General features: G+C 58.1%; 1 protein-coding gene across 2 annotated transcripts in view; it reads left to right on the top strand.

Annotated features, from left to right (window-relative positions):
- The first annotated feature begins 159 nt into the window (after positions 1 to 159).
- TTLL11 (tubulin tyrosine ligase like 11) overlaps positions 160 to 13,559 on the top strand; it is a 40,865-nt gene continuing 27,465 nt past the window's right edge. Inside the window, exons 1-5 of one of the 2 annotated variants that reach the window (XM_053281939.1) lie at positions 160 to 293; positions 7,374 to 7,470; positions 8,719 to 8,852; positions 10,738 to 11,313; positions 13,373 to 13,468. In XM_053281939.1, coding sequence (XP_053137914.1) covers positions 8,721 to 8,852; positions 10,738 to 11,313; positions 13,373 to 13,468 — 804 coding nt within the window. In that variant the 5' untranslated portion in view covers positions 160 to 293; positions 7,374 to 7,470; positions 8,719 to 8,720. Of the gene's footprint in view, positions 294 to 2,717; positions 3,090 to 7,373; positions 7,471 to 8,718; positions 8,853 to 10,737; positions 11,314 to 13,372; positions 13,469 to 13,559 lie in introns of those variants that run through there. The other variant, XM_053281940.1, reaches the window with a different exon arrangement.

Here is a 13,559-nt window from a genome sequence, read left to right as displayed (position 1 = left end):
TCTGGTTGGTCTGCAAAACCCACCCAGCAAGGCAAAGCCGACCTAGAATTTCAGATGGGCGGTTGTTGGGACGCCGAGGGCTTGCCTTCCATTACGGACCCAAATAGATGAGGCCAGGAAATTGCCTCGAGCCCATCTAGGGCAGGGAGGGCTGGAGTGAAGGTGAGGAGGCTGAGCGCTACGCCATCTGCGCGGCCCCTTTGGAAGCAGGATCCTGGCCTGGATGCTCTGCTCTGATCTTACAGAGAATTAGACCCGTCTACTCAGAATTTCGCTCTCAGTAGCTATGATGGGTAATAATGGAACCTCCTTGTTCAGAGACAGTCTACCTCGGAGCACCAGGTTCTGGAGACAAGCCACCACCTTCACATCCTGCTTGTGGGTCCCCCCGAGCCATCTGGCCAGCCCCGGGGCCCTCAACAGGAGAAGAGGGCCTGCCTTCATCTGCCTGCTTGCAGGCTTCCCGGAGGCATCTGGTTGCCCATTGTAGTAGGAACCCGGATGCTGGACTAGAGAGGTCTCCTCGGGCCTGATCCAGCAGGGCTGTCCTTATGCTCTTAACCTTGGGTCTCCACATTGTGTTGGACTACAACTCCCACCATCCAAAGGCCTTTGTGGCTGGGGGTGTTGGGAGTTGTAGTCCAGTATCTGGGGGCCCAAGGCAGAGAAACTCTGGGCTAGCCCATTTCAGAAACGGAATACCAGGCACGGTGGATCTTGAGCTGACCCCTGCCTTTAGTCTGGTCTCTGTGAGCCAGATCCTCGGCAACCACACCCTGCGGCTGGCAGGCTGCGTTTTGGGAGTCCTTGCAGGGAACCCACTGTGGGGGAGCTGTCAGGAAGACGCCGTGGGGCCGGGGGAATTTCTGGGCTTGCCCAGCAGACCTCGGACCTCTCCAGCAGAGGCCAGAGTGGCGTTCAGTCCCTGCATTTTCCTCTCCGGCTCCGTGCTGGGGGCTGTTTTCGCCCCTGTGGAGCGGAGCGGGCTGCAATGGCCTCCTCTCTCCGCACATGACTGCTAGGGACAGCCAGCACATCAGGCACCTCACTTATCCCCCCAGGAGAGAGGAGGCTCTTCTCCACGCGCCTCCACATGAGCCCCCAGGTCTCCGGTGGTCTCTCCTTGCTTAATCCAAGTTGCAGAGGCTGCTCTGGCCTCCGAGTGGGGCGCCTCTCTCTCCTGGCGTCTGCGTGGATGTTGGCGTGGGACGAGCACAGAGCTGCTGCTGCTGCTGGAGCTTGCCCTCCCTAGATCCCTGGACTGCCACTATCTGCTTGAGGGGCACCTGTGGGGAAAAGGCAGGCCGGGTGGGATCTTGCCCCCCCCCCCGAAACAGTTCTGCGGCGCAGAAGGCTGCCTGCTGCACAGCCCACCCTGAGTGGGGATCTGTGCATTCATCCTGCTCCTGGCATCGACATCAGCGCCCAGGCCTGTGTGGGCCAGTGGGGCTGGAGGAGGCTACCCTTAACTCTGCCCTCACGCGCACCATCTGGCCTGGCTAGTTCTCATTGAGCCAAGAAGGGGGGGGGGAACGGTGCCTCCCCAAATAAGCCAACAAAACCCATTCCTGGTTCCAGTCCAGGGGGTGCAGAGGCCACTGTGCCCCACCCATCAGCCAGGGCTCTGGGATTCTCACCTGGCCTCCAGGCAGGCAGCTTTCCAAGCCCTCCGTGCCAAGGCCTTGCTTGCCAATGATGGCTTTTCCACCTGCAGGCTGCCCTTACCCTTTCCAGCCTCTGGTCCTCGTTTCCCTCCTGCTTTGGGAACATGGGAACAAGCTGTCTCCTGCTGAGTCAGACCCTTGGCCCAGCTAGCGCAGCACTGTCCACACTGACTGGCAGCAGCGGCTCCCGGGGGCCAACCAACCCCGCCCTCCTGGGAGATGCTGCCAGGGAGCGGACGGGGCCCTTCTGGCTGCAAAGCACATGCTCTCCGCGCCCGAGCTGTGGCCCCGCTCTGTTGTGGGAGCCCCGCCCGGAGGCTTGGAAGAAGGCGGCGGCGTGGGGGAGGGGGGCTCCGCAGAGCTCTGCCCCGCCCGCCCTCCTGCACATCTCCATGGCTGCCCTCCTCCTCCTCCTCCTCCTCGCCATCACGGGGGAGCCCCATTGTGAGGTGGTGGGGCTGAGCGGGAGGGCTGGCCCGCCCGTGGCTGCCGCCGGGGCCGTCAGAGCAGCAGCAGCGCCAGAGGCGCCCCCCGGCCGGCGAGCCAAGCTCTGACCCGAGGAGGGCGTCGTCCCGGGCGGGGGGAGGAGGGCCGCCGGCCTGCGAGGAGGAGGAGTGCCGCGGCGGGGCCTGGGCCGGGCGCGGCGGCGTCCCTGCTCCCCTGGCAACTGCCGGGCACCCGCAGCAGCAACAGCAGCAGCAGGACGCGGCCCCGGCCCAGGCCTGCGCGGCCCCTCCCCGGCTAGCGCGCTGGCCGGGCCGCCGCAGGAGGGGGGCCGGTGCGCGGCGTGCGCCCTGCTGCAGCTGCTCGCCTCCGCCCCGGAGGGCCGCCGGCGCCGCTCCTGCTGCTGCTGCGCGGCCCACCTCGCCCCAAGCGGCGGCGGCGGCGGCGGCGGCAGCAGCCCGGCGGCCACGGCAAGGGCTTGGGCGCGCGGCTCCGGCCCGCCTGCTTGTCAGGGGCCCGGCGGGAGGAGCGCAGCCGAGCCCCCGGCAGCAGCAGCAGCAGCAGCAGCTGCCCCGGGAGGAGGAGGAGGAGGCCTGATGGAGGCGGCGGCGGCGCGGCACCCGCGGCCTGGAGCCCAGCCGCCGCGCGAGGCGGAGGAGGGCGGCGGCGGCGAGGAAGGCGAGGCGGAGGCGGCGGCGGGGGGCAGCTCGGGCTCCAGCTCCAGCGGGCGGCGCTGCGGCCTCGGCCTGCGAGCGTGGCGGGGCGCGGCGGCGGCGCGGCGCGGCCAGGGCTCAGCAGCAGCCGCCGCCCACGACGGGGCCCGGAGCGCCCACCTGCAGCCACGCCACGCCGCAGCCGCCGCCCGCTCCTCCCCGCCGCGCCCGCCGCCGCCGCCCGCGGCCCGTCACCGTGGACAGTTCCAAGGCGCGCACCTCCCTCGAGGCGCTCCGCATCAGCCTGCGCAGCCTCCGCTGGAAAGAGGTAAGCTGGGAGGGAGGGAGGCGGCCCCTCTTGGCTCTCCGGCCGGGGACTGGGAGCCGCTGCCAGCCCGAGCCGACGGAGGAGCAAGGGCGCGACTCGGGACTCGGAGGCAGCTCTGCAGAGGGGAGGGCTCAGGCCGCCTGGTCACGCTCCTCCTCCCCAGATGTGGTTGAACTACAACCCCCATCACCCCCTGCTTTCGGCCATGGGGGCTCAGGCTGATGGGAGTTGTAGTTCAAGAACATTTGGGAACCTCGGAGCTAATGCATGCATCCGTGAGGTCGGCAAAGATGAGCCCAGACTGCACTGCGGTTCTGAAGGAGAAAAGCTGCTTCCTGCGGGGTTTTTTTTTGGGGGGGGGGCGGGGCGGTGAGAGATGCCCACCTCACCTGTCCTGCAGAAAGTGTGCTAGCAACACCCTGGTATCCAAAAGCAGACTGTATCTGTATGTCATATGGAGACCACTTGGCTAGCTCTCCTATAGCTCTTGAGAGATCCGTCTTTCCTGGCTTGTGTTAAGGCTAAGCTAGTCCTCATCACCTCTTCTTGTGGCAGTGAGTCCCATAATTTAATTCAAACGATCCCCGTTCCGCCCAGAATAGTGTCTCTCCTGTGGCCGTTGATGGTGCCTCCTTTGAGTGTGTGGCCCTCTTTCTCATACCTTTTGCTACGTGAACCGCATGGACAACCTTTTGTTGAAATGGGGTTTGAAAACATTTTAAATAAATAATAATAAACTGCTGAAGGATTGCTAGGCAGAGGGGTAGTGAAACCTGATGGTGCTGCACTGAGTTTGTGTGGGTCTTTTGCCCGACATTTTGTCCCAAATGACTCCTTGTTGGGGTCTCTGTCTTGGACCTCTGTCCCCATCTTTGGCCCAAGGACTAGCAACTGTATTCCCAAAGAGTGGCCTGTGTGTGGCAGCGGGGTCAGAAATGGCTTCTTATCGGGACATCCAGCTAAGACCACATTCTCTCCCGCCCGTCTGTAAAATCGAAATAACTGTGTAGCTTCCCTCAGAGAGCAACAGAGAACAGGTCCGCTCCATCTTCTGTGTGACAGCCCTTCAGATATTGGAAGACCGCTGTCGTCTCTCCCCTTAGTCTGATCTTTCTCAGGCTAAACATCCCTGGCTCCTTCAACCTTTCCTCCGAGGACACGGCTTCCAGACTCCGCACCGTCTTTCTTGCCCTCCTCCGAACCCCTTCCAGTTGATCATTATCCTCCTTAAAATGTGGGGCCCAGAACTGGATACAGTATCCCAAGGGATGCCTGATTAGCAGTCTAAGAGTGTATTAGCTTTTTAAGCAGCCGTATCACACTGTTGGCTCATGCTCAGCTTGTTTTCTGCTCAGACCCCTAGATCTTTCTCATGTGTCCTGTTGCCGGACCAGGTCTTCCCCATCACATAACCCCATCCGTCTTTGGGGCCTCCGGGTGTCTTGCTTGAAAAGTGGCAGAAATCCATCTTGCGATTGTGGGGACAGGGAGGGCAGTCGAAACAAGGTCAGCTAAAATTGGATTTTGTTCTAATGAGAGTGCAGCGTTTCGGGCAGAAACCGTGCATAAAGGTGCGACCCAGAGCCGGGCTGATAATTATGCATGCCGGTGTTAATCAGAACGGATAACACTTCAGAAGTCCGCGGACAAATCCTTTGGAACAAGATGACACTTTCGTCTCTGCACGTTATTTGCATAATATTAAGGTATTAGTATAATTAGCTGAGAAAAACTCTCCTTTCTATACCAAACTTGTATATCAAACAGGAGGCAGAGCGTGAGCAGAGAGTCAGTGGCCAGGAGGGGGAGCTCTTGCTCTTTCCATGGGGGGGCCCCTGAGAGGCAAACTGGGTCGGTTTCTGCTGAAGGGAAGAGGCCTGGAGTTCAGCTTTGTAACTCATTATAGTTGGATTTGAATGCTGCTTTAGGCTTCCCCGGGGGTTCACACATTCACCTGGAGTTGCAGCTCCTTGGATTGCACCTGTGTGGAAGCTCTTTGTGAGAATTGCGGTGTTTGTGCCCCCCCTTCCCGTCCCGCCCCTTCCTGCATCCGGTTTCCTGCAGGATTGGGTGGGCTTAAGAATAACAACATGCAATAAAATGTTTTGAATCTGATTGCAGGTGTAGTGGGTGCTTGTAGCAGAAAGCAGTTTCGGCTGGGTTGTCCGTGACCAGCGACTCCCAGGGTGGTCTGTTTTATTTGTGCATGTGCATTTGTTTGTTTCCCATACAATTTGGGGGGTGGGGAGAAGCGGGCTCTCTTCACACATTCTGATGAATGTGTGCAGATATCCTCTGCTCCAGCGTCTCTCTTGAGACAAGAACCAGGGGTGCTCCAGGACCCTGGACAGCTCCCAGGGTGCTCGTTCAGGACCACGGCCAGAGCCAATCAGGCAGAATCAGAGCGGAGTATAGCAATCAAAGGGGAAGTTGCTCCAGCGATGTCTCTGGGCAAACTACTGGGTGTGAAAGATTTTGGCTCCACCCCGGTCTTTCAAGGGGGTTTGTCTGATTTTGCAGGCGCTTGTTCTGATAGTGCTTGGGGGGCTTCCACCATGGCCAGGAGGTCCTCAGAAGATTTCCTCCGCATCAGAGATCCGTGCTCAGGCAATGTTACTGGGTGTCCACCCTGCTGCCGACCTGGGTTTCCGCCCTGCTGCCAACCTGGGCTTTCCCCTTGTATTTCGTCACTGCGTCCCCGAGACCCGCTTGTCGCTTTGTGGTCCTCCCTCTTGCTGTGCTGTTGGAAGGTGCTGGGGCGACGTCTTCCTTGTGCTTGTTTCAGAATTAATTATCTTGTAGCTAGGATAATCTGATTTGTCATGCTGTAGTGGGAGAAGAGGGCAGCATGCTAATGTTTGCTGGCTTCTCTTCCTGACTTTCCTGGTGCTTTGGAGCAGCAAAAGAAAAGGGGGGGAAAACCAAAGAAAAGACTTGCACCTTGCCAGGGTGCTACTACAGCAGAAGTGTTTGAAGAACCTAAGCAGAAGGGAGGAGAGCTGGGCTTGTGGTCGCGAGCATGAATTGTCCCCTTGGCTAAGCAGGGCCTGCCTTGGTTTGGATTTGGATGGGTGACTACACGTGAGCCCTGTAAGATCTTCCCCTTAAGGGATGGGGCCGTAGCTCAGTGTCAGAGTCCCTGTATTGCTTTCCGGTTCAGTCCCTGGCAGCATCTCCAGGTAGGGCTGGGAGAGACCCCTGCCTGGAACCTTGGCATGCTGCTTGTGTACATGGAGGCTCAAACGAGTTCTTTGGCTAATAGTTGTTGGCAAACCTATTCCCCTTGATTACTTTGTCTAGTCCAGGGGTTCTCAAACTTAGGTCCTCAGGTGTTGTTGAACTACATCACCCCCAGCCTCAGTGGCCTTGAAGGGAATGATGGGAGTTGTAGTCTAACAACCTATAGGAATGCAACTTTGAGAAACCCTGGACCAGTCCTTTTTAAAAAGCTGTCTTAAAGGATTGGCTGTCACCTCAGCAAGTGGCAGTGAGTTCCATATGTTTGTTATGCATTATATAAAGAAATATTTGTCTGCTCTAAACTTTGTGCCAATCAGTATCAGTGGATGATGTGTGTGTAGAAGTCTCTCTGTGCCTTATTGGATAAGTTATAGGATAACTGAATAAATATTTTGGGGAAAATAGCTGTAACTGGCTGATGGTTTGCAGAATAATTGAACCTCTTCCAGGGTGTGCCTCTCAATCCCAGCTGCAGGGGAGTAGCAGCAGGAGAGAGGGCATGCCCTCACTTCTTGCCAGTGGGCTTCCAGTAACGTCTGGTGGGCCACTGTGTGTAACAGGATGCTGGACTAGATGGGCTTCCTTGGGCCTGATCCAGCACTGAGCTGTTGTTATGTCCTTATGTTCTAACTTAGTGCTGATAGCTTAGATAGCTTTTCAGGAAGGATGGGATGAATTCACAGAGGAGAAGAGCTCTGTCAGTTTCTATTAGCCAAGGTGACTAAATGGAACCTCCATGCCCAGAGGCAGGCTACCTCCAAATACTGGATGCTGGGGACATAAAACTAGGGAGGGCGTTGACTCTCCGGCCCGCTTATAGGCTTCCCGGAGGCATTTAGTGGGAAGCAGCGTGTGAACCAGACAGGCCCACCTTGGTTGGATCCGGAAGGACTTGTCCCTCCCCCTCTCCCCGCCTGTGTGTGTTCTAGTTACTCTCTGCCGTTGACATATTTGGGTCCCCCTCCCCTTAAAACGGAGAGGTTTGCAGTTTGCACGAAATGTGCCAAATGTCTCTAATCCTGCCCCCCCCCTCCTCTCCCTCAGTTCCCGTTTGGTCGGCGCTTGCCCTGCGATATCTACTGGCACGCGGTGTCGTTTCACGAGAACACCATCTACTCGGGGCTAGTCAACAAGTTTCCAGGTAACCGGCTGGGAGTTCTAGTCCAACAGCCTCTGGGGGCCTCGGGCTGAGAGAACCCCTCCGTGATGCTCTATTTCCTCTTTCCTCCAAAAAAGAGGAAGGAAGGAAGGAGGGACGCTCCCCAGAACCCAACAAACGATTTCGATGCTTTTTTACTCTGAGTAAAGTGTGATGGGCAGAGTCCCTTGCGGAGTCCCCCCCCCCGCTTTATTTTTTTAATATAGTTGAGTTTAAGCCAACTCTTTTCTGATATTAGCTCTATTAAACTTGTGAAAGCTCCCTTATTTCTCCGGTAATCCCCACCTGGTTCCTGCTAAGCCGGAGTGAAGGGGCGAGATATTGGTTCTCCTCAGCTCCCCGTTTCATCTTTATTGCACAATGCAAAGAGCTGCCAAATGCCAGCCGCCCGCCCCCCCCCCCCCGCCCCAAGCCAGGCTTCCCAAACTTAATGAAACGCCGGCACTCTCTTCCTCTGCTGGCTTCCCAGTGGGGCTAGCGCGGCCCTCCCTACTGCCATCGCCCCATCTGGGGCAAGGCCAGAGGTGCCACATGCAAGCTCCAGCAGGAGGGGTGCCCCACACTTGCCAGGGGCAGAGGCAGGCACAGGGTCCAGCAGCGGACGCGGGGGGGGGGGTCGGTCGGGTCAAGGCCAGAAGTCCCTGTCACAGGGCTTCCCAGATCTTGCTGACTACAACTCCCATCATCCCCAGTGGCCCTTGACTGGGGATGATGAGAGTTGTAGTCAACAGCATCTGGCAATCCCTGTGACAGGGAGGAACAGGGGCTGAGAGAGTGATGGTACCGCAGGAGTAGATGGCTCAGACGAAAAAGCAAACTCTGCTGAGACCCCCTTATCGGGTCTGCCGGGCAGGGATTGGCCCATGGGGACCAGCTGACCAGATGCCCTGGCAGGCTGGTCCTGCAGCTTAGTGGGGGCCCCCTTGTGCTTAGCCAGCTTGCCACGGGGCCAGAGGAGGGAGTGCCACGCTGGGCACAGGGAGGCCAGGCACCAGGTCACAGCGGCCAGAAGCCCCAGCCCCTTGGCTCAGAGTGCGCGGGCCATGGTTGGGACACTGCTCATGATGAGAGCCACGCGGAAGTTCCCTCCATTCACCCCCACCTCCGTCCATGGAAAGAAAGACAACCGCGGTCATGGCGGCCGTTGTGGGAGGAATTCCAGCCAGTGGGTCTTCTTCCTCGGGCCTCCCCTGTCTGCTCCCCTGGCTGACCGTCACCCTCCTCCCTCAGGCATGACCGAGATGGTGCGGAAGATCACCCTGAGCCGAGCCGTGAGGACCATGCAGGAGCTCTTCCCCGAGGAGTACAACTTCTACCCCCGCTCCTGGGTCCTCCCGGACGAGTTTGCCATCTTCCTTGCAGAGGTGGGTGCATTTTCCTCCGTCCCTCCCCTCAGCGAAGGGATTGTGTCTGTTCTCTTGGGAGTTAGGAACAGAGGGAGCTGCCATCGACTGGGTCCGACCACTGGCCCGCCTAGCCCAGTTTTGCCAACCCAGGCTGGCAGCGGCTTCTCCAAGGTTGCGGGCAGGAGTCTCTCTCAGCCCTGTCTCGGAGATGCTGCCAGGGAGGGAACCTGGGACCTTCTGCGCTTCCCAGAGCAGCTCCATCTTCCTCTAAGGGGAAGATCTTACAGGTCTCACACTTCTAGTCCCCCATCCAAATGCAAACCAGGGCAGACCGTGCTTAGCAAAGGGGACAATTCATGCTTGCTCCCACCAGACCAGCTCTCCTGCTCTGGTCTGAAGACCCGTGGTGTGAAGCTCGGCCTGGCTGCGTTCTCTGCAGTCCACTCTGCCTGGGAAGAGCTGTGGGGCACCCTTCCTCCGGCCCCTTCTGAGCATCCTCTCCCCGGCAACCTTGCTTGCTGTGAAGGGGGTGATGAAATTTGAGGAGGGGGCATTTCAGCACAGCCCTGCCGTCTGGGTGTGCCCTTCAAACCGGAAGGGAACAGTGGTGGTTTTGGGGCCTCCCAGCTTCTCCCTTTGGCCTGCAATCTGAGTGTAACCACCGAGTCGTCGGCGTTGTCCGCGTAGGCCGCCAGCGGGCGATGCAGCCCCCAGATCAGCAGCCCCTTCTGCTGTGGGATCCTCCCCCCCCCAAATAGTTTCCCTTCCAAAGAAGAGCAGATGGCCAATAAAGCCGCCCTCCATATTCTGCTCTGGCTGGGTTGGTGGGGAACAGCACCCGTTATGTGACCCACCAGCACATTTTATGCCCCTTTTACTTCCGCCGAGAAGACTTCAAACTCTGCCTTTGTAAAATTCTGCCAGGTGGGATCGGGGGGAGGGGTCAGGAGTGGCTGTGTGGGGCTGCCTCCCACTTGGGTCCACCGACACCTCCTCTCTGCGGCAACCCTGCCGTGCTGGCTCTCGGGGAGAAGGGGCGGTTCAGGAAGAGCTGCGTTCCCCGCGGTGTTTGGGGGAGCCCTGGTCTCAGAGGACCCCAGCACCCAGGCTGCAGGAAGGTTAAGGGGAAACCCCAGGTGATTTCTTCCTTATTGTGTGGGTCTGTCTTCTAGCCAAAAAAAGATCCTGGGGCGGCCAGGGGTGGGCAGGGAGGAAGAATGTTGTTTGGTGAACGGGTCAGTTACCCGCTTCAGTGCTTCTGGAGCTGGATGGCTAAAAAGGTCCAGGGCCCGCTAGCCGTGGAGACCTCTGGCAGTGCCAGACCATCACAAGAAGGTGGTTGCAGCCGAAAAAGGCGAAGGCCGCTGGCTCCCCAACCCCGGAGTTCCACTTTCAAACCAGAAAAGCCCCCCAAAGACTATTCAGGAAGGTTCATTTTTCCGCAGCTGATTTGGGCCCGTTCCCCGACACGTCCACTGTGTGGGGCACCCGGCTTCACACCAGGATGGCCGTTGGAGGGTGGCAGAAGGTCTCTGAAGGGTGCTGAGCTGGAAGAGACAAGGAAGCGCCTAATGGCTCTTGGCTGCCTTGTGCTCAGCTTTTTGGCGTGTAAGAATAAGGAGCGGTTTCTGTCTCCTCGTTGGTCCTGCCAGTGAACCAGAGGGTGCCCACAGAGGTGCAGAAAGTCCCCTCCTGGGAGAGCCTCTTGCCTGCAGCCTTGGAGAAGCCGCTGCCAGTCTGTGCAGACAATACCGAGCTCGGTTGACCGAGTAGAAGGCAGCTTCCTCTGTGCCCCACAGGGTGGTTGTGGGGAGCGTTGAGGGGCGGGGAGACCCCAAGCCCCTCGGAGGAAGAGAGGGGCGCCAGTGCAGCTCACCCTGCTCATTCCCGTTTCCTTTCCCAGGTCCACCTGATGAAAGAAAGAAACCCCTCGTGGAAGCCCACCTTCATTGTGAAGCCTGATGGCGGGTGCCAGGGGGACGGGATCTACCTCATTAAAGAGCCCACCGACGTCCGGATGACGGGCAGCCTCCACAGCAGGCCGGCGGTGGTTCAAGAGTACATCTCGAAGCCCCTCCTGGTCGACAAGCTCAAGTTCGACATCCGCCTCTACGTCCTGCTGAAGTCCCTGGAGCCGCTGGAGATCTACGTGGCCAAGGATGGACTCTCGCGCTTCTGCACGGAGCCCTACCAGGAACCCACCCTCAAGAACCTCCACCAGGTGTTCATGCACCTGACCAACTACTCCCTCAACATCCACAGCGGGAACTTCGTCCACTCGGACAGCTGCAGCACCGGCAGCAAGCGGACGTTCTCCAGCATTCTCAGCCGGCTCTCGGCCAGCGGCGTCGACATCCGGAAGGTCTGGTCCGACATCATCTCCCTGGTCATCAAGACCGTGATCGCCATGGTCCCCGAACTGAAGGTTTACTACCAGTCCGATATCCCGGCCAGGAAACCAGGGCCGGCTTGTTTCCAGGTGAATCCAGAATTCAGCGGGTCTGTGGAGCCGGGTTCTGTTTTATTGATTTGTATTTATTTCGCATATTGGTACCCCCAAACTCACGCTTCTGGGCACTTTGCAACAAACGTAAAGCAACTCAAAACAGGAAGCGAAACAGTTCAAAACCACCGTTCTGGTCCAAAAGCTGCAGGGAATAAATGCATCTTGGCCGTCTTTTAAGAAGCCGTGGGAGGTGGGGAGGCTGTTATTTCGGCAGGGAGCTCATTCCAAAGCCGGACTGGTGGCAAATGCCCATGGACCTCCCCGCAGGATCTCAGTGGGTGGCGGGACTCACAATGAAGAAGACTTTCTCTTAAATGTGTAACGACCTCCTTCCCCAAAGACCACCGAGATGGCCTGCTCCTCTGTGCTCTGGGAGCAGGCTCGGCTGAAACGCTGCCTCGTTTGCAGGTGTCAACCTGGAGAGGCCATTGGGTGGGCTGTGTGTGTGTGTGGGGGGGTGTCCTTGTCCATTCTTCGGCAGCTTCTTCCAGCAGGGGGAGGAGCCCCACACTCAGCATCCCTGCCCCCCACCCCCAGCCGTGACAGAATCGCAGCGCAGGCCGGCAGATGGTCCCGGGCTGTGATTATGTTTGCCGGCTGTGTCATTAAAGCCAGGCAGGGGCCGCCGGAGCAGCAATTTACCAATTAGCGCCTCCAAATCTACAATCAAAGGCTCTGCCGAGAGCTCTGTCTCAGGCGGAGTTCTCATGCTCTCTCTTCCCCCCAGATTCCCCCACCCCACCCCGGCTCTCCGTAAACAGCCACTATACATGTAGCTGTAGCAAAGTCGTCTTCTAGCAAGACCCCTTCGCTTGGTGATGAGGGGACGGGGCGCTGTGGCGGGGCGGCAGGTTCACACGCCCCCTACGGAAGCCCGTGTGGTCCAAGGGGGCGCCTGGAAGGCGCTGTGTGTGTTTGTTTGCATGCCCCACCTGCCGTGGTCCAGGGCAGGTAGCTGAAGCCAACACTCCTTGCCCTGGCCTTGGCAGAGCAGAATACAAACGTGCTCCAGTGCAGAGACATTTCCCTGCCCTTTCCCAACATTATGGGAGGAGAGATGGTCGTGTGGTAGCAAGCAGGAATTGTCCCCTTTGTTAAGCAGGGCTTGCCCTGGTTTGCATTTGAATGGGAGGCTACATGTGTGAGCACCGGAAGATCTTCCCCTGAGGGATGGGGCCGCTCTGGGAAGAGCATCTAGGTCCCAAGTATCCTCCCTGGCGGCATCTCCCAAGATAGGGCTGAGAGAGAGACTCCTGCCTGCAACCTGGGAGAAGCCGCTGCCGGTCTGTGCAGACGATACTGAGCTAGATAGACCAAGGGTCTGACTCAGTATAATATGGCAGCTTCCTGTGTTCTTAACCATGACCCCACAAAGGCCAGTCCACACAGATCAGTCTTTTGGCAACCCCCAAAGCTGCTTTGGCTGGTACTTTAGCAAGTCTCCAGGGAGAGGAGGAGGTTTTCTGCTTTCTGTAAATAGCATGTGTGTGAGGACTAGAGTTGTGAAAGCCTGGGAGGAAAGTGGAAAAAACCTGGGTGGGGGGAGAAACAGAGCTTTTTTTAAAAAAATATTTCCCCACAGAAAGAATGGTGTTCTCCCTCCAGAGGTGCACCTAGGTAATTTTGGAGCCTGGACCTAAACCCCTTTGGAGCCCACACACACAAGTTAAGCATCACCCCCCTATACACACAGGGTGACACAAACGCAGTATTTTTCACACATGGGTTCTTGAGGGCACAAACAGCAACTGAACTCACAAGAAGGTAAGAATCTAAAACGGGTCTGTTTATGCAAATGTGCATGAGCAGAAACGTTTCCCAGTGCAGTGTGGGCCAGCCTCACGGCAAGACCACACCACCCAGGACAGAATAAAGAGGATTGGGGTGGGGGGGCAGGGGGTGGAGGCCCTGGACAAGAGTGCCTCTATTCCCCCCAGTTCCCCCCCTCCAGGCCTTCATATCTCTAGTGGGGACCCTGATCTAAATTGCTTTAGAAAACCATATATTTCCTGTTGTTGTCTCTCCTCTGAAGATCTTGGGGTTTGACATTCTCCTGATGAAAAACCTGAAGCCAATCTTGCTGGAAGTCAACGCCAACCCCAGCATGAAGATCGAGCACGAGAAAGAGGTAGGGCCCCCTTCTCTCTGCCGCCGCCGTGGGGCTTTTCTGTGGGTTGATTGTGGAGAGGTGGGCGGGGGGGGGGTTGGTGCTCGCTGCC

This window comes from Hemicordylus capensis, chromosome 17 (assembly GCF_027244095.1).
Source record: "Hemicordylus capensis ecotype Gifberg chromosome 17, rHemCap1.1.pri, whole genome shotgun sequence".
Classification (NCBI taxonomy): domain Eukaryota; kingdom Metazoa; phylum Chordata; class Lepidosauria; order Squamata; family Cordylidae; genus Hemicordylus; species Hemicordylus capensis.
Note: the sequence above shows the minus strand (reverse complement) of the source record. Positions and strands in the feature narration are given on the sequence as shown.